Source organism: Drosophila subpulchrella, unplaced genomic scaffold (assembly GCF_014743375.2).
Source record: "Drosophila subpulchrella strain 33 F10 #4 breed RU33 unplaced genomic scaffold, RU_Dsub_v1.1 Primary Assembly Seq370, whole genome shotgun sequence".
In the NCBI taxonomy this organism is placed as follows: Eukaryota; Metazoa; Arthropoda; class Insecta; order Diptera; family Drosophilidae; genus Drosophila; species Drosophila subpulchrella.
This window is the reverse complement of record NW_023665591.1, coordinates 757,100-784,185: the sequence shown is the minus strand read 5'-3', so window position 1 is coordinate 784,185 and position 27,086 is coordinate 757,100. Positions and strand designations below refer to the sequence as shown.

Sequence of the window (27,086 nt, the reverse complement as noted above, 5' to 3'; positions counted from 1 at the left end):
CCCTTGCAGAGGATATTATGATTTCAGTCAGAAGTTTGCAGCGCAGTGAAGGAGACGTTTCCTACCCCATAAAGTATATATATTCTTGATCAGCATGACAAGACGAGTCGATCTAGCCATGTCCGTCTGTCCGTCCGTTTCTACGCAAACTAGTCTCTCAGTTTTATACCTATCGGGCTGAAACTTTCCCAAAAGTCTTCTTCTTTCTTTTGCAGATGGTATAAATGTCGGAGCCAGCCGGATCGGACAACTATATCTTATAGCTCCCATAGGAATAATCGGACAAAAATAATTTTAACAAGAAAGAACGCTATAGTCGAGTACCTCGACTATCAGATACCCGTTACTCAGCTAAAGGGACCAAAGAGAAATGGAGATATGCAAGCAGCAAAGTGAGATTGAAATGAGCCACCTACCGGCGGTAGACAGATTTAAGCGTTATGGGCGTTAGAGTGGGCATGGCAACGTGGATCAATCGATAGGTATTGACGAGACCAATACATTTCAGTTAAAGTTTTGTATCTAGCATAAAAATTGTGGGCGCCACAGGCTTGGCCGGTTTGTGGGCGTTAAAGTGGGCGTGGCATATTCGCATAACAAACTTGCGCTGCAAACAACGCTACGGAATCTAAATCTGAAATCCCAATACTCTATCTTTGATAGTTTCCGAGATATCCGCGTTCATACTAACGATTTCTTGAAGTTTGTGGGCGGTTTGTGGGCGTTGAAGTGGGCGTGGCAAACTTGGGTCAATCGATAGGTATTGATAAGAACAATTCATTTCAGTTTAAATTTTTACTCTAGCATCAAAACTGTAGGAGCCACAGTTTTGGGCGGTTTGTGGGCGTTAGAGTGGGCGTGGCACTCTACTGAAACAAACTTGCGCTGCGTAAGAAGCTCAGGAATCTGCACGCCAAATCTCAATAGCCTAGCTCTTATAGTTTCCAAGATCTCAGCATTCATCCGAACAGACAGACAGACGGACAGACGGACATGGCTAGATCGACTCGGCTAGTGATCCTTATCAAGAATATATATACTTTATGGGGTCGGAAAGGCTTCCTTCTGCCTGTTACATACTTTCCGACGAATCTAGTATACCCTTTTACTCTACGCGTAACGGGTATAAAAATATATATCTGTGGTGTCTTTGGATATAACATTTTTAATTCGTTTTTAATTCCGAACTAAATTTAATTAAAATCGGACGACTATAGTATATAGCTGCTATAGGAACAATCGGAAAGTCGGTTTACAACTGCAAGGGTATACAAACTTGCTTGTATAAAGCTGAACTTCCTTTCTGGTTTTTTTTTAAATTTTTATACTTGTTACCCGTAAAGTGAACGGGTATATTGTATTCGGGGAAAAATGTGTAACAGGTAGAAGGAAGCGTCTCCGACTCCTTAAATTGTATATTGTAATCAACTAATTTTATTGGTCTGCTCGCTACGAGATTCGTACGTCTAGCTTAGTAGATTGTGTGTTCGTCCCACCAAATTTATATGACGTGACTGCCCTATAAATTAGTAAGAAAGCACAGAATTCAAAGGTTTGCAGTGAACTTTTTGGGTTAGCTTATTACGGCAGGTGAGCGGCTCGGTTGGTCTCGGTGTCGCCATGCGCTGACTTCAGCGGCTGCTGATGATGCTCATATTGGCAGTTCGTCGCGTTGACTCGGTGATCGCTGACTCCTGGCTCTGTCCAGTGGCTCGAGATGCTCTTGGTGTTCCTTGCCTCTGCTCGCTTACCGACGCGTTGACTCGAGGCCGCTGTCTCGCCTTGACTCGCAGAGATATCGGACGCTCGGGCTTAGGGAAGCGTCACTGTTCTCAGACTGGGGTGAACAGGAGCCTCGTTCTTCAGGGCAACGCCTTTCGAAACAACGACCGCATGTCTCTTGCTCTGTCCCGGGCGGTCCCGCTTGGGTTTCGCTCTGTTCACGCTGACAGTCAAGGCTAACGTCAGGAAGCTGCCTAGCAGTTTACTTCGCTTTCGGCCTACTGCAGACGAAAGTTCCACCCTAGTTTCACACTATTGCCTGTCGTCCGTGACGTTCCAGCGCTACTCAATGAGTTCTCCGCAGCTATCGGGATGTGGCTGCTGATGATGTTTACTTATGTCGATGCCGACGTCCCCTGCTCTTCTCCTTATCGTTCTTGGTCCTTTTAGTTGAGTAACGCGTCCTTCCATGTGTTAAAAAAAATTGTTAGATCATTCCTATGGAAGCTATAGGATATAGTTATCCAATCCGGCTTTTGGGAAGGTTTTATCACTATAGCTTTAAAACTAAGAGAGTAGTTTATGTAGACACGGACAAACGGACGGATAGACGGGCGGAAAGACGCACAGACGGTCGAACAGACGGAATTCCTCCCCTTGTGGAATTCCTCGACGGTGTAGTCGCTGTTCTGCACCATGTTGGTTAGATTATCGCTCCACTCGACCTGCAAGTCCTGTAGCTTCTGCACCTCTATCAGGCCCTGGTGTGTAACTTTTGAATCTGCTGCTTGATCCACTGCTCGATCTCCTCGACATGTACCAGGTGCTTTTGGGGCAAGCTATAGAGGTGAGTCTGGTCCTTGCCAATCCTTGACTCGATTTCCAGACATACGGACGAACGGACAGACGGACGGACGGATAGACGGACATGGCTTAATCGACTCGTCTAATGATGCTGAATAAGAATTTCTATACCTTATGGGGTCGGAAACGTCTCCCTCACTGCGGTGCAAACTACTGACTGGAATCATTATACCCTCAGCAAGGGTAAAAAATGTACACTGAAAAACAAGGAAGAACGCTATAGTCGAGTACCTCGACTATCAGATACCCGTTACTCAGCTAAAGGGACCAAAGGAAAATGGAGATATGCAAGCAGCAAAGCGAGATTGAAATGCGCCACCTACCGGCGGTAGACAGATTTAAGCGTTGTGGGCGTTAGAGTCGGCGTGGCAAAGTATTTTTTGGATCATCGATAGGTATTGACAAGACCAATACATTTCAGCTAAAATTTTTTATCTAGCATGAAAATTGTGGGCGCCACAGGCTTAGGCGGTTTGTGGGCGTTAGAGTGGGCGTGGCATATTCGCGTAACAAACTTGTGCTGCGCTCAAGCTTACGGAATCTACATCTGGAATCCCATTTCTCTATCTTTGATATTTTCCGAGATATTTGCGTTCGCGTTCCCATTTCTCTATCTTTGATATTTTCCGAGATATTCGCGTTCATATTTACGATTTTTTGAAGTTTGTGGGCGGTTTGTGGGCGATAAAGTAGGCGTGGCAAACTTTTTTTTGAGTTAATTGATAGGTATTGATGAGAACAATACATTTCAGTTAAAATTTTTATTCTAGCATGAAAACTGTAGGAGTCACAGATTTGGGCGGTTTGTGGGCGTTAGAGTGGGCGTGGCACCCTACTGAAACAAACTTGCGCTGCGTAAGAAGCTCAGGAATCTGCACGCCAAATCTCAATAGCCTAGCTCTCATAGTTTCCGAGATCTCAGCGTTCATCCGGACAGACAGACGGACAGACGGACATGGCTAGATCGACTCGGTTAGTGATCCTGATCAAGAATATATATACTTTATGGGGTCGGAAACGCTTCCTTCTGCCTGTTACATACTTTCCGACGAATCTAGTATACCCTTTTACTCTACGAGTAAGGGGTATAAAAACATAGAAAATATGGGATTAGTAAAATCGGAATCTTGAAGCTCTCTAGCTTCAAAATGTTGCCGCTGGGCAGACCTTAGTGTTAGTGCAACGCCCACGGCATTCAGCTGAATCAAACAGAGGCCTCACAGGCACTACTACAATCATATTTAACTCCTTAGCTACAAAAGTGTGGCTGACAGATGTACTGTTACCGATTTCGCAAAGTGCTCCGGTCATTATACTTTTACAAACCGGTGATACACTTTTCTTTTACCAGTCTTCAGATGCATCCATGCTAAGCCATTAACCTATCCTCTTTCTCTAGATTCTATTTTAGGACTTAGCGGTAGAAGCTCCTCCCAACTAGACATTCTGACTTCTGAAATCAGCGAGCAGCTAGTGGAGGATTTGCGCCAAGGAGTTACCACCTATAGTGAAGTAGCACAGCCCAATTTCTTTGAAGCAAAGGCCGCTGAGCTTCTTGAGCGTTACGCGGGAAGTAAGAGGGCTAGTCTGCCACACACAGTGGGCCTTGGACCCTTTCAACCCGTAGACTTGACCGGGTTCGATGAAATAAAGAACTATGCTTATCCTGCTGAGGTCAAGGTTGTTAACGGAAAGACGTACGTGGTGCATCGCAATTGCACTGAGGCCACAAAGTTATCGGGATTCAGTGGCTCGTCGCAACTGAAACAGAGACTCCTCGACCATGGGCAGACAACTCTTCCTCTTAGCAGCACTACGACCACCATTACGCAAAAGAAGACCATTCATGACTGGGTAAGGGAGAACATGGAACCAAACGTGGTCGGGTACAATTCGGTGGTTAATGTGGAAGGCCAGTTAGCAAACACCGCCCATTATCAAATGTCGCCAGGATCCAGCTCGACCGTGTCAACACATAGCTTTAATGAAACGATTACCACTAATGCGGACGGATCCAGTTCCGTGGGAGGGTCGGAGTCGCAGCAGCGCTGGCAGCACGGAAAGTTGGAACGTCAGCCTATCGATAAGCCCACAGTCTCGCGGGACGAGCAGTGGAAACGCGAGGAGCGTGAGAGGCTTTTCTGGTATATTACTACGCCGCAACGACTTGACGACTGGCAACAGCAGCAGGAAGATCGTCTGATAGGCGTTGCTCAGCGCTATGGGATAACTCTGACCGAGCTAAAAGAGTTCCACCGCCGCGAACTGGCCCGCTACCAGGCTCTTCTGGTTCAGTACCAGCCCCAATTTCATGACATAAGCGGTTGGCAAAGGCAGGAGCGTGGTCGCCTGGACTGGCTGATTCACCAAAATGGCATTACTGCTCAGGACATGAAACGCTGGCAGAATGAGAACGAACGCAAGCTTGTCCAAGCGGCAAAACAGCACGGTATCACTCAGAACGAATTGCGGCAGTGGCAGACGAGGGAGTTGCAACGTCTTTACGTCCACTTTAACCATAAGAACGAGTCACTGGTGCCGCAAAACAGCTACACCTTCCATTCATCCAGCTCCCTCACCGAGGATAACACTAAGGAACAACAGCGTCTGGATGAGCTGATTCGTCAGCACAATACTACCATCGCCGCTCTCCAAAACTCCATTAAAACCGACCAACAGCGACTGAAGAATCTTTCAATTAGGTACCAGGGTGATATACAAAGCCAGACGCAGTGGCTTCGCGGTGAGGTGGCCCGAATCGGAGAACTAATAAAGGACCAAAGCGAGCAGGTTTCCAAGATCACTGAGTGGCAAAGCTCTGAGCGCTCCCGTCTTAAAAATATCCTTCTACAACACCGCGGTTCTGTGGAAGAAGTGCAGCAACGGATGAACCAAGACCGAAACTACCTGCAGAATCTGGCCACCAAGTACCAAGTGACCGTTGAGGAACTGGAAAGGTGGCAGCATGAAGAGCTGCAGCGTCTTCAAATGCGCGGACAGCAGCAGCTTGAGGAGCACATCAAGGACTGGCAGGCCAGCGTAAGCACCAGCCTGCGTGACATTGCTGCTAAAAATCAGCTCACCATAGAGGAGTTCCAGGATTACATGATTAACGACCGGAGCCGCTTGGAGAAGATGGCGCGCATGTATAAGATAAAGGTGGAGGAGATCGAGCAATGGATTAAGAACGAACTTAAGAAGTTGCAGTCAGAAGGTTTGCTTAAAGATATTGAAAATGAGTTGCTTCAGTGGCAGCTGGCAGAGCGCGAGCGTCTTCAGGTCATGGTGCAGCACAACACTCTGACCGTGGAGCAGTTGGAGACAAAGATCAAAAATGACCAAGAGCACTTCTTTCAGATGGCCGTCAAGTATAAGATCAGTGTAGAGGACATTCAGGACTGGCTAAAAAAGGAGCTTATGCGCTTAAAAAGTGAGGGCCTGGTCAAGGAGGAAACGTTGAAGAACTGGCAGCAGAATGAGCGCGCCCAAATCTTGATGCTTGTGCAGAAGAATAAAAACTCGCTTAGCGAGCTTGAGCACAAAATGCTAAAAGATCATGCACGTCTCCAAGATCTTTCGAACACTTATAATGTAAAGGTGTTTGAGATTGAGCAATGGATCAAGTCCGAGGTTGATCGACTCCAACACGAGGGACAACTAAGAGTGGAGTCACAGCTCAACAACTGGCAGAAGATTGAGCGCCAGCGCCTACTGGACCTTGTCAATAAAAATAATCTTTCCATCGAGGAAATCGAGTCAAGGATTGGCAGGGACCAGACTCACATCTATAGCTTGGCCCAACAGCACCAGGTACATGTCGAGGAGATCGAGCAGTGGATCAAGCAGCAAATTCAAAAGTTACAAGACCAGGGCCTGATTGAGATGCAGAAGCTACAGGACTGGCAGGTCGAGTGGCGCGGTAATCTTACCAATATGGTGCAGGACCGCGACTACACCGTAGAGGAATTCCACAAGTGGCTGCTCAAGGACCGCGCCCAATTGCAGAGCTTGGCTATGCAACACAACGTGCAGATTGAGGAGATTGAGCAGTTTGTTCAAAAGGAGGAGCAACGCTTCATCGGAATGGGTCTATTAAAACCCAGTGAAAAGCTGACTAACTGGCAGGAGGTAGAGCGTTTGCATCTCAAAAACTTGGCCCACCAGCAGTACAAGTCGACAGAGCAGTTAGAGGCCCGCCTGAGACAAGATCGAGAACTTCTAGAAGGCCTGGCCCGCCAATACAGCGTCCAGGTGGAGGAAATCGAGTTGTGGATGAAACAGGAGCTGGTACGCATGCGTGATGAGGGCAAGCTTCAAATAGACAACCTAACCTCTTGGCAGCTGGCGGAGCGCGAGCGTTTGGAGGACCTCATCAAGAAAAACAAGCAGTTGAGCGCCGAGGAGCTTAGAGCCGAGCTGGAAAAGGATCGTGAACACATGCAGACAATGGCTTTCCAGTACCACACATCAGTCGAGGAAATAGAGAAGTGGCTTCAAAGCGAAATTGAACGACTGGAGCAGCAGGGAAAACTGAACATCGAACAACTGACTTCCTGGCAACGTACCGAGCAGCAACGAATCCTTTCGCTACTCCAACAGCATTCTAACATAACCTTGGAGCAGTTCCAAGCCAAGGTGGGTATTATTACTTTTTTGAGGTTCTTAGTATGCTTAATTAACTATTACGTAATAATTTTATAAGTCTCTAATTCTGGCTTAAGTTGTACTGGGCAATGTTTTTTTTATTTGATCTATGATTGTTTTTTCTGTTGTACTTGGAGTGTTGTGCATTGCATTGTTGTCCGAAACTGATTAATATTTTAAGGTACTTATACTAATTATTTAATCTGTACCGATTGTTATAAGTAATCGAAAACGTAATTACCGCTTGATTCTCCTGATTTGGAATTAATACAAGCATCCGTTTAGCTCCAACCTTCGATTTCGTTCAAGCTTTTCATATCCACTTTTTTTGGACCTAATAACGGGAATAAATCATAGCGACTTTTGTACAAAAAAGGTTTAGGTTCCGACTTTTGAAATTACTTTTACTATACACTCATAGCTTTTCTTACAGTTGAGGTTATATGAGAGTCAAATGTAATTTTTGGATCTAGGAGAACACCTAGATCGCTAACTAAATATATTCGGTTCAGAGGCATGTTCTGAAGAAAATTACTAAAGAACGTTGGGGTACCCCTGTAGAAAGTCGTAACGTTGCTTTTAAGATAGTTTTAATTTAAAATATTGTAATCACACCATTCTCATAACCCACGAGAATGTGTTATGATAGAGAAAAAGTCGTTAATAAACAAAGTAAATAAATAAGGGCCTATATGACTACCCTGAGGTACTCCAGATGTCACGTAGATTAACTTGGGAACAGCGTTTTTAAATACATGCCTCTGAGTTCTACCATTCAATAATCTAATTCAAATTAAAAGTTTTATTTGGAAACCCGAACTTATCTAATTTGAATAAAAGAAGAGAGTAGTTCACAGAGTCTAAGGCTTTACTAAAATATGTATATACAACAACTGGCAACATTTTTTTGTTAATTCCATCTATTACAAAAGAAGTGAATTCGAACAGGTATGTGGTGGTCGATCTTCGCGTAACAAAACCATTTTAAGACGGTGATCTCATCGAATTGCACAAATGTTGCAAATAAGAAGTAATAATTCGTTCAAAATCCTTCAGGAATTGCACACAACTTAGAGATACCTTTATAATTCTGGACAGCCACCTTCGCAGCCTTTTTGTCGAATGAAATAATAAAATAATCTTTCAAGATAGTTGGAAAAACAGCTGATGAAATCGACAAATGAAAAAGTTAAAGAATCTGCTTACATATGATTGAGGCACAAATCTTAAACACACACTCAGAAGGTCCATTTGGCCCAGGATAATAGGTTGGCGTTGTAGTTGCTAAATCACTTAATACAGCATTTTCGGTTATTACAGGAGGAAAAATACAATTAGCCCTGCTTAAGTGATAAGGGTACCTAGAATCAGACCAAGAAACCGAACTATAAGTAGTTTGAAAGAACTCAGCAAATAAGTTCTCAATTTCGATATCCGTAGGTGCCTCAATTCAGTGTAAACGTACCGATGATGACAATGCTGAAGCATCGGATTCTTTGAAAGTTCAAGTTTACATCGGTTCAAATACATGGAATAGCAATTATTGTTGAGAACATTTAAATTAGTACCAGCCACCACACATCGTGATGGATGGCTTACCTGAATAAACCAAGGAGGCCTGTTTAACTTTCGAGGAAGACTAGCAGGAACGCTCTCATTAAAAAATAGTTTATAGTAGCTCCTTCAATATCCGTGGAACTATATAAATGTGGTTGAGCGTAATATAGTCACATTTATGAAAGCATCTACTTTTAGTTGGAAAAATAAAGGGAGATAAGGTATCAACGCAGGGTAGACAAAAAGTTAGTTCCATTGTTGGATGATATCGGTCTTCTGGGACAAGAACGGCGTCAATTCTAGATATCGTGACTTCAGACGGATCTAAAACAAAATAGATGAAGATTGCAAAGAATCTTTAACACTAACAAATTTAATGTCGTTGGGGATTAAAAGTTATTTTCTCCCCGATGTTAGATTAGAGGTAACGGTAATCAGCACCCCAACCAAATTCCAAAAACATCTGCACACGTGGTTTCGGGCCTTAGGCGAGACACAAATAATTGCTTTCTTTATGGAACAACAGAGAGTCTCTTTATTCCCCCACCAACAATCTGAACATTGTTTGTCTGATTATCAGGACCAGGGACTCCTACAGAGCTTACATCTCATGTAGGCAAAGAAAGCTCGGTAGTACTTGACCCTTAGGCTGACTAGCGGAACCAGGGACTCCTCCAGAGCTTTGGGTACTGCCGGCAGAAAAGTTTTAGAGCCTCCAGCACCAGTGGACGCCGACATAGCTGCCGTTGCCGATCGAGTAAAAATGCTGGAGACTAAGCTGGTATTCGGGACTGATGCCTTCACTCCCACAGATCTTAAACGAGCGGTCTTATTGCGTTTGGGTGACCCAACTGAAATTTTTTTATTCGTTTTAAGGTCCGCCTTAAACTATTTAAATTCAGCAACTATGTTCATAGGCTTACCTTAGGCTGACTAGCGGAACCAGGGACTCCTCCAGAGCTTTCGGTACCTATGGGTACTGCCGGCAGAAAAGTATTAGAGCCTCCAGCACCAGTGGACGCCGACATAGCTGCCGTTGCCGATCGAGTAAAAATGCTGGAGACTAAGCTGGTATTCGGGACTGATGCCTTCACTCCCACAGATCTTAAACGAGCGGTCTTATTGCGTTTGGGTGACCCAACTGAAATTTTTTTATTCGTTTTAAGGTCCGCCTTAAACTATTTAAATTCAGCAACTACGTTCATAGGCTTATAAAAAAGAATCTTAAAGCGATCATTGGTCAGCGCTACGTAGCATGAAGCACAAGTCGAAAATCCAACGCGCAGATCAATATAATCCTTTACTTTGCAAACAAGTCCAGAACATTTAGGATGTAAGAATGTATTGCAGAGACGACAGTAAATAAAAATATCAAACGTCCAAACTGACAGCTTTTTTTTGTAAAAAAAGTACATTCTCGTGTACGCAGATGATGTTAAATTATGCCTGCAGTACAAGTATATTTTCTTGCCAGTGCGACTTACAATCCGATTTGAATAATTTTTCAATCTAGTATGCACTGAGTGAGGGCTCATTGGATAGAATAACTCTAGTAGCCGATATTGGCATTTTTTGGACCCATGACTAAAATTTGCTGACTATGGTTAATAAATCTAGGGGTGCGCTTGGCTTTATTAAAAGGTGCTCAACGAAATTTGGTGATCCTTATATTACTAAGACCATATTTATTTCACTTGTCCGCCCGATGCTTGAGAATGGATCTCCCGTCTGGAGTCCCCAATACGAAATTCATGTTGATCATATGGAATCTTTACATAGGAATTTGTTGGTATTTGCCTTAAGGCGCCTAAGCAGCGATGCAAACCGCAATTTACCTTCTTATTCTAGAAGATTACTTCTAATTAACTTACCCCCCTAGTCAACGGCAGAATAATGCTTGGAACAGACTTAATTTATAACCTTATTCGGGGTGAAATGGATAGCCCCGACTTGGTTAACCAGATAAGCTTTTCTGTCCCATACAGATTAACAAAAAATGTTATTCCCCTAATTGGAAATCATTGTAGATCTAACTATGACTTGCATAAGCCTTTCAGAGTATTATGTTCTGACTATAATGACTATAGTCTGACTCTTTGCCTCTCTTAAAACGATTTATACATTTTCTAGCAATGAATTAGATCCTACTTTTTTTACTCGAACTATATCTTTGCTTTTCTACGCTTCTATCATCTCATCCAGGGCATCCTATATGAAAACAAGGAAGAACGCTATAGTCGAGTACCTCGACTATCGGATACCCGTTACTCAGCTAAAGGGACCAAAGGGAAATGGAGATATGCAAGCAGCAAAGCGAGATTGAAATGCGCCACCTACCGGCGGTAGACAGACTTAAGCGTTATGGGCGTTAGAGTGGGCGTGACAACATTTTTTTTTTTGGATCAATCGATAAGTATTGACGAGACCAACACATTTCAGTTAAAATTTTTTATCTAGCATGAAAATTGTGGGCGCCACAGGTTTGAGCGGTTTGTGGGCGTTAGAGTGGGCGTGGCATATTCGAATAACAAACTTGCGCTGCGTACAAGGCTACGGAATCTAAATCTGAGATCCCAATTCTCTATCCTTGATAGTTTCCGAGATATCCGCGTTCATACTTACGATTTTTTGAAGTTTGTGGGCGGTTTGTGGGCGTTAAAGTGGGCGTGGCAAACGCGGGCATAATAATATACTTGAACAATCTGAACAGTGCGTAAGAGTAATAAACTATGAAACCAATGCGCAGACCCTATATAGCGATTTTTTTTAGTTTCGTTTGTTATATCCGTTACTCGTAGAGTAATATATATATACTATATTCGTCGGAAAGTATGTAACAGTCAGAAGGAAGCGTTTCCGACCCCATAAAGTATATATATTCTTGATCAGGATGACTAGCCGAGTCGACCTAGCCATGTCCGTCTGTCCGTTTGACCGTCTCTCCGTATGAACGCTGAGATTTCGGAAACTATAAGAGCTACAATACTGGGATTAGGCATGCAGATTCCTGAGATTCCTGCGCAGCGCAAGTTTGTTTCAGCAGAGTGCCACGCCCACTCTAACGCCCATAACGCTTAAATCTGTCTACCGCCGGTAGGTGGCGCATTTCAATCTCGCTTTTCTTATTTTATTATTTTTTTATTATTTTTATTTAAAATCTAGCTTATGTCATGTTTCATTTTTTAATAAAACTTTATCTCCTTTCTTAATATCAAAGTTAACTACCTTTCTATCATAATGTTTTTTATTCCTAGCCTTATTCTGTTCGAGTAGTATCCAAGCTGTTTTATATGCTGTTTCTAATCTATATTTTAATTCTGTTCGCTATTAAAGAATTTTGGCAAGTTGCTTTGTTTGCCGAAAGCTAACTCGAATGGACAATAATGGACATAGAGGGTGTTGTGTTAAAGCAGTAAACGAAGTATAAAAACCAAGCGTCCCAATCTGTTTTGTCAACAGAATATAGGAACGAATGTATTTTTTTAAGGTTCTGTTGCTTCTTTCCACTGTTCCAACTGTCTGGTGGTGGTGTGCTGTAGACGTTATATTGTCTATTTGTACGTATCTGCACAGTTCATTTATCATTGAATTTTTGTAGTCTATATTGGACCGTCTAGAATAAAAGATTCAAATATAGCTTTTGCAATAGTTGTTGCGTTTTTACTTGCAACTGGGACGGCTACTAAATATTTCGCAAGATCACATATTAAAGTGACTACTTATTCGTTGCCATTTTCTGTTCGTGGTAACGGACCGATTGTGTCCACTATCACTATCAAAAGCAATAATTGGTGTATCTGTTATGGTTAATGGAGTTTTAGTATAAATTCTCTTTTTTGATTTTTGGCATTTATTACATTTACGTACGTAATCTTTTACTGAATTTTATTTATGGTCTTTGCTATGCCTGCATGACCTCCTTGCATTGGGTCGTCATGATATGTAAGCAGTACCGCTTTTTGATCTTTTTTATTTTCTATGATGGTCTCCGGCTTAAGTAGCACTACTCTTAGTTGGTTTGAGTTGGCTTATCTTGTGTATACCGGCTTCTTTTTGAAGCCTTTGGAAGAACTCACCTAACTCGAGTGTTCCATTGGTGTACAGATCGCTAACATTAATTCTTGCTATCACTTTTTTTCCATATTTAAAGAAGCATTGATTTTTCGTTATTAGCAAGGCTACCACTTTCCGTACTTCGTCATTACAAATGACTTCATATACGTTGGGTTTAGAAGCGTCAAGAGTTTGTACAGACAAATCTTCTTGTTTCACTCCTGCATAGTAACTTTTCTGTTTACTCTCTTGCCTGTTAGTGACTTTTATGACTGTAATATTTACATTTTTATGTTCAGTTATTGTTATCCTAGATAGGGCATCTGCCACAAAATTGTCTTTTCCCTTTAGGTACTCGACTGTAAAGTCGTATTCTTCTAGTTCTTATCGCATACGGGTCAACTTAGAACTTGGATTGACCATTAAAAACAAATACGTTAAGGGTCTGTGGTCTTTTTTAATTGTGAAATGTTTTCCATAAATATATGGTCGAAAATGTTATATTGCCCAGTGAATTGCTAACAATACTTGCTCTGTAGTGCTTTTATTACTTTCACCTTTTGTGAATGCCTTCGATGCATATGCAATGGGAAGTTAGAGTTATAGTTATAGTTTTGCGTTAAAACTGCTCCACACGCTTGCTTGCTTGCATTTGTGATTATAGAAAATTCTTTGCTAAGTTCGGGATATTATAATTGAGTTGGTTCCATTAGGTTTGTTTTTAAATATTGTAATGGGTTTTGACATTCATTAGTCCATTCAAAAGTAACATTCTTTTTACATAATCTTGTTATGCGCCGGAAATGGTCGGCGAAATTTTGGATAAAACGTCTGTAATAATTGCAAAATGCAACAAAACGTCTAGCACGTCCGCATCATGTAGGACTGTGTAATTCTTAACGACATCATATTTTTCGTCATCTGGGAGTATTCCTTTACCTGTGTACTTATGACCTAGGAATGTCACTTCGTGCATAAAAATGAGCATTTTTGTGGATGTAGTTTCAGATTATTCTTTCTACAGATTTCAAATACATTGGTTAAGTTTTTAACCATGTGTTGTTCTGAACATCCAATGACGATTAAATCGTCCATGTAAAGAAATGCTTGTGAAGTTTCTAAACCTGAGAATGCTATTGTCATCATTCTCTGAAATGAATTTGGTGCTATTTTTAAACTAAATGGTAGTCGCGTGAAGCGATATGAGCCATTGCTCGTTGAAAATGACGTTATATCTCTTAATTCTCTTCAAGTTCAGTTTGATGAAAACCTGACATTAAGTCAAGAAATAAAAAATACTTTGCTCTTCTTACTTGATTCAAAATGTCATCGATTCTAGTGAGTAAACATGTTTCGGACAGTAGTGTTTTTTAATTTGGCGATAGTCTATAACTAATCTCCATTTTTTCTCTTCAGAACAAGGAAGTGATTTTTTTGGTACTAACAAAAGCTGGCATTATACTCAGACACAGATGGTTTATTTTAATATACAGTGGTTCTTTGTCCTTAAGTCTTAATTTTTGTTTTTAAAAATTATTTGTCGTTATTGATTCGGTTTCAAGTCCGAATACATCGCTATATTTTAAACATAAATCAGTTAATTGGGCTTTAAATAGTGAGGAAAAACTATTTTTTAGTTGAGCCATGATTTCTTCTTTTCTTGAATTGTTATTAGTTTGAATTACATCGAAATTTAAAAGTGGTTCGTATTTTAAGTTATGTACGTTAATTAGTTGGTCGGTACGGGTTGTAACGAACAAACGTACATTTGGATCTTGCTACTGCATTTGCAACGTATATACCAGGTGTAATTTCCTGGTTCGGAATTAAAACATTATCTTCTGTAGAGTTTAATTTTAATTTTCGGACAACTTGCTAGTAACAGTTTACAGTTAATAGAGAAATGTCTGCTCCTATGTTGATCAAAAATGTGAGATTTGTGTTACTGCATAATTCTTAAATTTTACAAACATATTAAGGTTGGGATTAATTGTGTATACTAGTACGACAAGTTTTGAATTTCTTAAGGGGTTTGGGAGTTTCCCGAGTTACTTTGAGCAACTCCGAAATTATGTCCTCTGTTCGAGTTGCCATTACCTCGATGGTTTCCTCTATAATGGCCTCGTCCTCTATTATTGCTATAGTAACCACGGTTACTATTATTGTTATTATAGGGGCCTCTTCCGCGGCTGCTTCTATTGTAGAACAGGACAGTGTTTGATTGGCCTGTTGCATCTGTGCAACTATTTACGAATTTCGACGTGGCATCATCCAGTGTGCTGAATGTGCCAGCCTCCATGTTAAGTTTAATCTCATCAATTGTACAGTTCTTAGTCATTGCCTTGACAGCAAGTGTTTTGCTGTACTGGGTGTTCTTATGTTATGTTCTGGGGCCTTTGCCTTTAAACGTATTGATTGGCTGTTTTCTGTCTATGTTGGAGATTTAATAGTTTTGTCGAAATGAGATCTACTGATTCTCTTTTAACTTTATTTTTTAGTTTGTTTATTATACCTTTGCAGAGGGTATATTGATTTCAGTCAGAAGTTTGCAACGCAGTGAAGGAGACGTTTCCGACCCTATAAAGTATATATGACTAGACGAGTCGATCTAGCCATGTCCGTCTGTCCGTCTGTCCGTCTGTCCGTCCGTTTCTACGCAAACTAGTCTCTCAGTTTTAAAGCTATCGGGCTGAAACTTTCCCAAAAGTCTTATATCTTTTGCAGGTAGTATATAAGTCGGAACCAGCCGGATCGGACAACTATATTTTATAGCTCCCATAGGAATAATCGGACAAAAAAATTAAAAACAAGGAAGAACGCTATAGTCGAGTACCTCGACTATCAGATACCCGTTACTCAGCTAAAGGGACCAAAGGAAAATGGAGATATGCAAGCAGCAAATGCGCCACCTACCGGCGGTAGACAGATTTAAGCGTTGTGGGCATTTGAGTGGGCGTGGCAAAGTTTTTTTTAAATCAATCGATAGGTATTGACGAGACCAATACATTTAAGTTAAAATTTTTTATCTAGCACGAAAATTGTGGGCGCCACAGGCTTGGGCGGTTTGTGGGCGTTAGAGTAGGCGTGGCAAACTTTTTTTTAAATCAATCGATAGGTATTGACGAGACCAATACATTTCAGTTTAAATTTTTTATCTACCATGAAAATTGTGGGCGCCACAGACTTGGGCGGTTTGTGGGCGTTGGAGTGGGCGTGGCATATTCGCGTAATAAACTTGCGCTGCGCTCAAGCCTACGGAATCTAAATCTGAAAACTCGTTTCTCTATCTTTGATATTTTCCGAGATATCCGCGTTCATATTTACGATTTTTTGAAGTTTGTGGGCGGTTTGTGGGCGTTAAAGTGGGCGTGGCAAACTTTTTTTTAAGTCAGTCGGTAGGTATTGATGAGAACAATACATTTCAGTTAAAATTTTTGTTCTAGCATCAAAACTGTAGGAGCCACAGTTTTGGGCGGTTTGTGGGCGTTAGAGTGGGCGTGGCACTCTTTTGAAATAAACTTGCGCTGCGCAGGAATCTCAGGAATCTGCATGCCTAATCCCAGTATTGTAGCTCTTATAGTTTCCAAGATCTCAGCGTTCATACGGACAGACGGACAGACGGACAGACGGACAGACGGACAGACGGACAGACGGACAGACGGACATGGCTAGATCGACTCGGCTAGTGATCCTGATCAAGAATATATATACTTTATGGGGTCGGAAACGCTTCCTTCTGCCTGTTACATACTTTCCGACGAATCTAGTATACCCTTTTACTCTACGAGTAACGGGTATAAAAATTATATCTTTGGTGTTTTTTAGCATATAAACTCCTAAGCTTGGAAATAACAATTTTTAAATAATTTTGAATTTTGAATTAAATTTTATCGAAATCGGACGACTATATCATATAGCTGCCATAGGAACGATCGGAAAATTTGTGAAAAAATAATATGAAAAAAATTATAGCTTCGGTGTTTTTCAAAATATAACCTCCAACGCTTGGAAATAACATTTTTTAATTAGTTCTGAATTTCGAATTAAGTTTTATCAAAATCGGACGACTATGTCATATAGCTGCCATAGGAACGATCGCAAAATTGGTAGAAAAATAATATGAAACAAATTATAGCTTCGGTGTTTTTTAACATATAACCTCCTACGCTTGGAAATAACATTTTTTAATTAGTTCTGAATTTCGAATTTAATTTTATCAAAATCGGACGACTATATCATATAGCTGCCATAGGAACGATCGGAAAATTGGTAGGAAAATAATATGAAACAAATTATAGCTTCGGTGTTTTTTGACATATTATCTTATACTATTGGGAATATCATTTTTTGTGTTCTTAAATTTAATAATTATAGCTGCAAGGGTATATAAGCTTCGGCTTGCCGAAGCTAACTTCCTTTCTTGTTATTTTTGAAATTGTGTTCTCGTTGTCTATTAAGTTTCTTGCATGGCCTTTTAGCTTAGTCTTGATCAGGCTAACTGTTTACCAAATTTAAAGAATCTAAGAATCTTTTTAGATTTTCGGCCTCACCATCAAACTCTGAATTAGTGATGAGGATAATTTTAAGAATTCAGTTGGTGTGATAGCCATTTCTTCTTGTTCCGGTAATGCTATTACCGCAGAAAGTGTCAGATCGTGTAGATCTTTTTCGTTTATATCAATGCCTTCGCTTGATTCGGAATTTTCGTCTTCCGTTGAATCTATTTCTACCGGTTCTGTTAACTTTTGCTCCTCACTAGTATCTATTTTCAAAGGGGTATTAAAGATTGTCGGTATCGATATATCTAAATTATACCTATCTTTGATAAATATTAAAACTTGATAAATAATTTTAATATTTTTGACCGGTTCGATTTATTTAATATTTCCCTATTTTCATGAACTAATATTCTTGCCTAATTGAAGGAATCGACAAGAATCTTCGCATGTTTGTTAATTATGCCTTTTTGTATTACCCTATTCTGACTTATACATTTGTAAGACTTATCGAAAGTTTCTTTGATTTCGCGGATATGAAGAGTTAGTTGCTCCCATTCCATAATAAGTATTTATTGTTTTGTTTCTTTAATTTATTTTTTTAATTTTTAATACAAGTATTTGTGCTAGCATTGGGTGTTTATTTATTTCCTAAAATATTTTGCTTAGCTGTTGCAATGGATAAGGGGTGAAAAAGGTAGGTTGTACCTATCCATATATTCATATTCAAAATCAGAAATTGAAAGAGGCTCTTTTATATTTCTGATTATCCAAAATACGCTATTCTCAAAATCTGGTTTCTTATCTAACGTAATTCTTATACACTCTTGGGTGTTGATGTTTATTAGTTTTATTATATCCGTTACTCGTAGAGTAAAAGAGTATAATAGATTCGTCGGAAAGTATGTAACAGGCAGAAGGAAGCGTTTCCGACCCCATAAAGTATATATATCAGTACACGTAGTAGCGAAGCGCGCAAGAGAGCGTGCGAAGACATCTACTATATATAGCCCCAGAATTGAAAATCTGCCATTTTGGTCCGATCGTAACGAGTGATACACCAATCGAAAGGTATCGCAAAAACTAAGAAGATTGCATACCAAGACTTTTGAAGTATAGATTTGTTTGGGAGAAAAGACGGTGAAAGTGTAAATGTAAAAATTTAGAATATTGGAGCTGCTGGATACGGTGAGGATAAGAACCCCCGGCTGTATAGCTAGTTTTGTTCTTACTGAGAATACACGTCGAATGACACCTTTTTTTTTAAATCCGATGTCACGTTCAAAAGTAATTCAAAAAACAACATTTTCTTCTTCTTCCCAAAATGAAAATGGTTGTCCCTTTGTTTGTGGGTTTGTATGCATCCCATCTGTTTTAGGGTTTTGGAAACACTATGGGTGTATAAAGTAGCTTGAAGTAGAAAACGTTTGTTCTACGACTTTTGGAAAAACCCGCTAGCTTAGCGGAAAAACAAAAATGCTTATAGTATCTAAACAACTAATGCTCTGAAAACATAATTTAATTTGCTAAATACTCTTCATATAGTAAAATTGTCTGAATATAATAGATTTAGAGCTATGACAAAAAGTTAGTTTTTGAAACCATTTTTTGACTATTTTCTCAAAATTGAGTAGAACGATTTCTTTTTAAATTTCAAATCATATAGCCCTTGAAATTCCTCAACTTTTGATATACAACACATTTTGCCCTAAAAATTACCGTTAAGATATTAAGCGATAAAAAGTGCAACTCGTTTCAGCTCCGTATACGAAATATTTCATACTTATTGGAATAAACAAGAAAAAACCAATTTGATGAAAAATATTCTTACTAGATTTTTTCAAACGGAAAATCTGTTATGGTTTTAGGGTCCCTTACTTGCATGAAGCTAATCGAAATAGGAAACTTGATCTATTTGTTCAACCACTTTGGAAATACCCGCTAGTTCGGCGGGAAATGTAAGAAACGACAGATTTCTCTTGAAATCTGAAACTATACAGTCCTTGAGATTCCAAACTTGTGCTATTAAAATAGGTAATTGAAGCGATAAGACTTGTTATTAAAAAGTTTAATATTCATATTAGATGTTTCAGTTTTATTAGAATATGAATGTAAGCAACCCATACCTTATTTGAATAAAGTTAAGCCGAACTGGAACGTGAAAGTTTATTAGTCTTTATACATTTTTTAGAATTATATATATTTATTTACTTAAAACTAATGAAAGAAAAACTTTTCTACGCTACAGTGCCTAATTTAAGGTGGCGTTCAGCTAAGATAAGGGGTCGAATCTGTGTGTTTGGTTTTTCAATAGCCAGGCCATATGGGGACGACTCCTAGTCATGGTATTGGGGTACTTAAGCTCTTGGCAAAAAAAACTTCTCATATCAAACAAAAACACCTCTTAACGAGTTAAAAAGTAGTGGCGAACGCGCTTTTAACAAAAATTTCTGATATCAACAATTGTGACGAATAATGATATTACTTTCGATAAAATAAATAAGCTATATTAAATTTATGTATTCGGCACGCTACAACAGAAAGTTTACGTGTAGGAAAATAAATATTTACTGTTGCGGGCCGAAATCATAAATTTAATATAGTTTATTTATTTTATCGAATGTAATATCACGGACGGGGAGTAAGCAGCTCTAGCGCAACACGGCACCCGAAAGGTATAGTGGAGGGCGGGGCTGCTCCCGGCGAAAATACTAACGAAAACGAGCGGCGTAGCCGATCCCTGAGAAAATACCAACAAAACTGGACGGCGTGGCCGTTCCCCCTGGATGTGCGACTCACAAGCTACTGGGGTAGGGGGTAGGGATCCGAGGGGAGGATGGCCGGAGGCGACCCTTTCCTGTGCTCCCTGTGGTCGATCGAGTGGTCGTTTGCACTGAGTAAGCTTCTCTGGCGCAACACGATTCCCGACCGGCACAGATCACTGCACGTGGCTCGCGACTACCTAAACCGCATTTGGGGCGGGGTTCCCAGGAGAGGGTGGCCAGAGGCGATCCTTTCCTATGCTCCTTGTGGGCGATCGGGTGGTCGTTTGCACTGAGTAAGTTTCTCTGACGCAACACGATTCCCGACCAGCACAGATCACTGCACGTGGCTCGCGACTACCTAAACCGTATTTGGGGCTGGGTTCCTAGGAGAGGGTGGCCAGAGGCGATCCTTTCCTATGCTCCTTGTGGGCGATCGGGTGGTCGTTTGCACTGAGTAAGCTTCTCTGGCGCAACACGATTCCCGACCAGCACAAATCACTGCACGTGGGTTCCCGAAAAATGCACAAATTCACACGGACACATACTTCCTCATTCTCTCTTGTCTTTATTATTCGCTAGTACTACTACTACTACCCCTACTCGCACTCAGTCTGATCGCTATTGTCTGTCCCTTGCGGCCGCATGGAAGCCCGGTTTGCCGGGTTTCTTCGTTTCCCAACACAGTTTCTTATCGAACCTCCCGCCTATCGCTATCGGCACTATCAGCTGTTGGCCCTCGTTTGACCAACACTGGGTGGTTTTCCAGCCCTGGCGCGCGCAATATTTAAATCGGATAAGCTTAGCTTCTAGTTTGAATTTAATTAAATTGCCTTCGTGGCGTAACGACTTATGGCTAACTTATGCTTATAACTTATAAATAAATGGCCTTCGTGGCGTAATCTCCAATTATATGCCTTCGTGGCGGAAAGAATAGAAGTGGCGAAATGTGGAGGGTGTGTTTCACGCATCCTCACAACTGTATTGGTCTCGTCAATACCTATCGATTGATCTAATAAAAATATGCCACGCCCACTCTAACGCCCATAACGCCGGTAGGTGGCGCATTTCAATCTCGCTTTGCTGCTTGCATATCTCCATTTACCGCCGGTAGGTGGCGCATTTCAATCTAGCTTTGCTGCTTGCATATCTCCATTTCCCTTTGGTACCTAAAATTTATTCTCCACTTAAGAGATTTAAATTTAAAACCTGCCACCTTCAGTGAATACTGAGCCGATTCTACCGGCACTAGTTGGCTCTGCAGAATCACCATCTGTACCACGTACCAACACCCGTATTAGTGCATCTGCCTTCAATTGTGTTCGGGCAGTCTTTCTTTTGCATCTTTTACTATTGTTTTCACTGAGACCTGTTTAAAACCGGAGATCCTGAACTCCGAAATTTTTTTGTGATAAGTACACAATTTATAGGCATGATCGATTATCCAGGCGAGGAGGTGGAGTCTTAATTACCGTGGACTCTGGAATTCTATAATATTGAAATCATATGTGTAAGGCTATCGATTCCCGGTAATCCACAGATGAAAAAACGAATGTCTTACTCCCATTAGCTTATCATGACATCTCTGAAGGTTTTCTTAACATACCTTTGTTTCTGTCCAAAGTAGCACCTCTTACTCAACCCGAAGATCCATATCATCTTACGTTCTAGGTCTCAATTGCTGTGTTAGTGTGTCAATAGAAAACTCATAGAAGTCAACTAAGCGACTACATTGATTCGCAAGGCTGACTTTCGGAGGCTAAACTTTTACATATCAGGCTTTGATTGGTCCGATCTCTACTTATCCCAAAATGTGGATGATGCTATAAATATTTTTTATAGTACCGGAAATTCGTTTTTCATTTCTAGTGTTCCGTTATAGTATCCGTCATTCTCCAACAAGCCACCAGTCCAGACTTTATAGGAAATCCAAAGCCACGGGCTTTCAATCTATTTATTTTAGATACTTAAGTGCTCGGACTAGTTTTACCGTACTAAACTCTCTGTGTAACGAAAACTAACTAAATCGTTGAAAAGTTTAATTCTCTCGGGATCCGAAAAAGTTATTTTATTTTGTCAGCACTAAGCGTTAATCCACCAATTATCCTTCCCCGCTATCTTTTGAAAATACTACCTCAACAACTGATCCGGCAATAGCCGATCTATTTGCCAAGTTTTTTTAAAATATCAATTCTACTTTACCGCATTCTTCACAGCCTTGTTCTTACACAGTGTCCAAGTCGAATTTAATATTCTGTCCCACCTTAAATAAAAACTTTCTGCTTGGTAATCTTCAACGTGTGTGCTTAGATATTGCGCAGAGGCCTTATGCAAGCCCCTTCTCAAATTGCTTACCTTATCTCTAGAGTTTTCGTTTGTAAATCCTCTCCACAAGAAGGGTAGCAAAGTGGAAGCAAGCAACTATAGAGGTATCTCTAAATTGTAAGCGATCCCAAAGCTCTTTGAAAATGTTATTACTCCCCATTTGCAGCACCTCTGTGGATCAGTTATATCTCCGTGTCAACGCGGGCTTATGAAACGTAGATCAACAACCACTAACCTTTTGGTCATTTGTGATAAAGGGATTTAAAAAACATCTTCAAACAGACGTAATTTACGCTGCCTTTATCACGAATAAATCACGTTCTTCTAGTTAGAAAACTCGATTTATTAGGGTTCCCTGTTGATCATTTAAGATGGATCTAAAGTTATTTGCATTGCAAACCACAATGTGAACTTTTCGTAAATATTCTCTCTTGTAACTCCAGGTTACCTCCCGGTAACCGGAGCCGCCTGGGGCCGCTACTTTTTACTTTGCTTATAAATGACCTTACCTCTGTTATAACTTATTCCCGTGTGTTAATGTACGCAGATGATGTTAGATTATGTCTGCAGTATAAGAATACTTCTTGCCAGTCCAACTTACAATCCAATTTGAATAAAATTACAAACATGGTGCTCTGACAATTTTCTAGATTTAAATGGCTCTAAGTGTATGCTAATGACTTTTTGTCGTTATAATCCTATATCCTAATATGCGGCATACAAGCTCTAGTAAACGATCTTTGCGTTTTTTGACCCAAGACTAAAATTTGCTTATCATATTTCGTCCATGGTGAATAAGGCTAGGGGTGCGCTTGGCTGGGATGCAAACATCATTTTACCTTCTTATTCTAAAAGATTGCTTCTAATTAACTTACCCTCCCTAGCCATGCAGAACGGTTATTGGAACAGTCTTTATTTATAACGTTATTCGAGGTGAAATTGATAGCCCCAACTTGGTTAGCAAGCTAAACTTTTCTGTTCCATGCAGATTAACAAGAAATAAAATTCCCCCAATTTTAAATCATTGTAGATCTAAACCATTCAGAGTATTATGTTCTGGCTATAATAGACTTTATCTTATTATCTCAAAGCCTGCCTCTCTTAAAACGATTGTTATTACATTTTCTAGCACATAATTAGATCCTTCTATTTTTCCTCGACCCTTCACCTTTTATATTTTTTATCTTTTATTTTTCTACGCGTCTATCATCTCGCGAATTCGTGGGTGTGGGTGTGGCACCCTGCTGAAGCAAACTTGTTCTGCGCAGGAAGCCCATGAATCTGCAAGCTTAGCTTCAACACTCTAATTCTTATACCGATTTGCCTTTACGACAAGTCTATCTGGTCTTTAACTTTTTTGTATAGATAGCTATCAATGGCTTTGTCAGGAACTCAAGAAACCGGCCGAAATGGGTTAATTTTTACCCAAAACAATAGGTAAAAAAAAAACAGGAAAGTTCCATCTGTATTGGGCTAAACAGACCTTACTACTTGACCTCAAATTTTGTTTGGGTAACCAAATGAATTAACATCGGACTTCAATTTTATTTTTTCGACTTCTTGGGTAAAAGTTGGCTAGCACCCTATAAAGGGATATTTCGTCTATAACTTCGACAACCTCTACGGGGGCTGCAATTAAAGTTCCTAGCCAGGTAATTTTTCGTCAAAAATTATCGATAAAAAGTCCCTACAGCTTTTTAATGGGTCACCACGTTCGATATCGATTAACGATTATTTACAAATTTACCTCGGTAGAACAATGAAATTAACTCGTGAACATTTTGGTGCAGTCACTTTTCACAATTTTCGTCGTGGATTATCACGACAAGAGTGCATAGGTGAACTTAAATCTCTGTAGCACTATTCCACAGTACTGTGAAAAACCTGATTAATGAATTCAACCGTGGTTGACGCTCGCTCGAAGACGATTGTCGTGAAGGTCGTCCAAAAACATTGATGCCGTGCGTGAACTGATAGTTCAAGATCGTAATGTGACATACCGTGAGATACTACCGTAGAGCACTGACTTGGCACCCAACGATTTCCTTTTATTCCTTCACCTCAAGAGAAAAATGCGTGGCCAATGATTTTTGTCGCCAGAAGATTCTGTTGAAGAGTACAGAAACCAAGTTTTGGAGGTGTCTCAATTTGAGCGGAAAAAGTGGTTTGACCATTGGTTTGAGCGCATACAAAAGTGTATTAATCTTGGTGAAGAATACTTTGAAAAATAATAAAACCATTTTTTATGACAAATATTCGCATTTTCATTATTAGGCCTTATATATATAGCAACCATCGTAAATTGGTCCGATGTTTTCCCTTTTTGAAAACCCTTAATATTAAGGAATCTAGCCAATTATTGCTGATTTTTTTAGTTAATATTTGTTAAATGGACAAGTTGTCAAGTAGCTACATGAATGAATGAATGAGAACATTTTAAGCGTTTAAATTAATTAGACCATTTAATATGTTTTCGTCACAAGAGTTTTGTATGTTGAACGTTGTCACTACCTTTTTACCTCAATAAGCGGTGTTTTTATTTAATATCAGAAGTCAATTAATTTTACAGTAATAGTTATTAAATAAATATACCTGAATGCCATTCGGATGATTAATATTTTGTATATCTGACAATTTTTCAATATATTGCCTACGTACCGTTTAGATTAAATTTGTTTATGAAGTGTTGTAGTTCCTTTTGTCCATGCCTACATACTTTTGAAAGTGAAATCAGTGTAAGAGATATGGCAAATATAAGTCTAATTTGTCTTTAAGTTGCTATTCAAGTCGCTATAATAAGACTCAAACGTTATTTAAGCCAAAGAAATCTAAATGGGCATTGTCTTATTTCGCGGTTGTTATTGTTATTAATTTTCACAGTGTTATTTACTGTTATATCAATTGAAGACTGTCTTCTCTTGTACTAAAAAAGTTTTTATCTTCCACAAAACCGGAGTTCATTTGAGTGGTCGTGGCATATTCGTGTAACAAACTTGCGCTGCGTACAAAGCTACGGAATCTAAATCTGAGATCCCAATTGTCTATCTTTGATAGATTCCGAGATATCCATGTTCATACTTACGATTTTTTGAAGTTTGTGGGCGTTAAGGTGGGCGTGGAAATCTTTTTTTGGGTCAATCGATAGGTATTTCAGTTAACATTTTTATTCTAGCATCAAAACTGTAGGAGCCACAGATTTGGGCGGCTTGTGGGCGTGGCACTCTGCTGGAACAAACTTGCGCTGCGTAAGAATCTCAGGAATCTGCACGCCAAATCTCAATAGCCTAGCTTTATAGTTTCCGAGATCTCAGCGTTCATCCGGACAGTCGGACAGACGTACAGACGGACATATTATGTACTTCATGGGGTCGGAAAGCCCTCCATCTGCCTGTTACATACTTTTCGACGAATCTAGAATACCCTTTTACTCTACGAGTAACGGGTTATGGGGTCGGAAAAGTTTACTTTACTGCGTTGCAAACTTCTGCCTGAAAGCATTCTACCCTCTGCAAGGGTATAAAAAAGGCCTGAAATGCACTTAAATTGAATAATTGAATAAATTGGTTTTGGTACTAACCAACGCGAATTTCTGTAAAAAGTAAAGGTATGAAAAAGTTAGAAGATCAGTATATTTTGGTTCCCCGGACCTCCCTTTTCCTCTGTTATTTTTAGCTCTAAAAAATAAGAATAATAAGGAGAATAAGAAAGAGGGAGCGTGACACCGTTATGAAATGGTTTTGCGCTGCGTAAGAATCTCTAGAATCTATATGCCAAATCCCAATTTTCTAGCCTTCATAGTTTCCGAAAAATAAGTTTTCATAATGACGATTTTGGGCGGAATAAAAGAATATCGATTCTATAAAATTTATGAGGAGTGGCTAGGTACAACAATTGGCTTTAATTTTACCTCATTTCGGATACACTCGATCATTCAGTTGTATCCGTTTTGATTTGGTCACTTTGGTTGAGTGAAACGAAATGGCCGGTGAGCGAATGGCGTCGTCCCATAAATGATCGTTTGTGCGTCCTTCCAATACGTGTACATGGTCGTTTATGAACGCTTGGTTGATCTTATCGTGCGCTTCGTCTTTACCGGTGTGACCGTGCAGATGGAGTTGATCGTGCATTCGTCAACTGTCCTGCACCCGGTTTTTCTAGTTACTAACTTCTATTGTGCAATGAATACTAAATTATAAACATTATATAATAACCCAGCAATCCCCGCCGCGACGTAGTCCCCGAAAATTAGCAAAGCATTGCTAGTACTAGAAAAGGATGAGGATGAGGATAAGGATAAGAGAGAGAGAACCGTCGACGGCCTCGACTATAAGATACCCGTTACTCAACTAAGGGAAGTGCGAGGAGGATAGAGATATGCAAGCAGAAAAGCGACTGATCAAAAGATTCCACACCTTGCAACAGCGCCGCCTAGAAAAATTCCTTTACTTTTTAATAGATGATCCGATATGAACAATTTTTGACATGAAGATAGATATTGGTAATCAAAATAAAATGGTTCTTTTGGAACAAAAGCCCCTTCAGATCTGCATACTCAAAATAATTTACATTCTTATACATTAGGGTACATTGATTTCAGTCAGAAGTTTGCAATGCAGTGAAGGACACGTTTCCGACCCCATAAAGTATAAATGTTCTTGATCAG

At 40.1% G+C, this 27,086-nt stretch overlaps 1 protein-coding gene across 3 annotated transcripts in view; it reads left to right on the top strand.

Annotated features, from left to right (window-relative positions):
• The window catches only part of LOC119561817 (tiggrin), a 217,120-nt gene that overhangs the window by 60,382 nt on the left and 129,652 nt on the right, over positions 1-27,086 (top strand). For all 3 annotated transcript variants that reach the window (XM_037875294.1, XM_037875295.1, XM_037875296.1), the window contains exon 3: positions 3,986-7,221. In XM_037875294.1, coding sequence (XP_037731222.1) covers positions 3,986-7,221 — 3,236 coding nt within the window. The remainder of the gene's footprint in view (positions 1-3,985; positions 7,222-27,086) is intronic.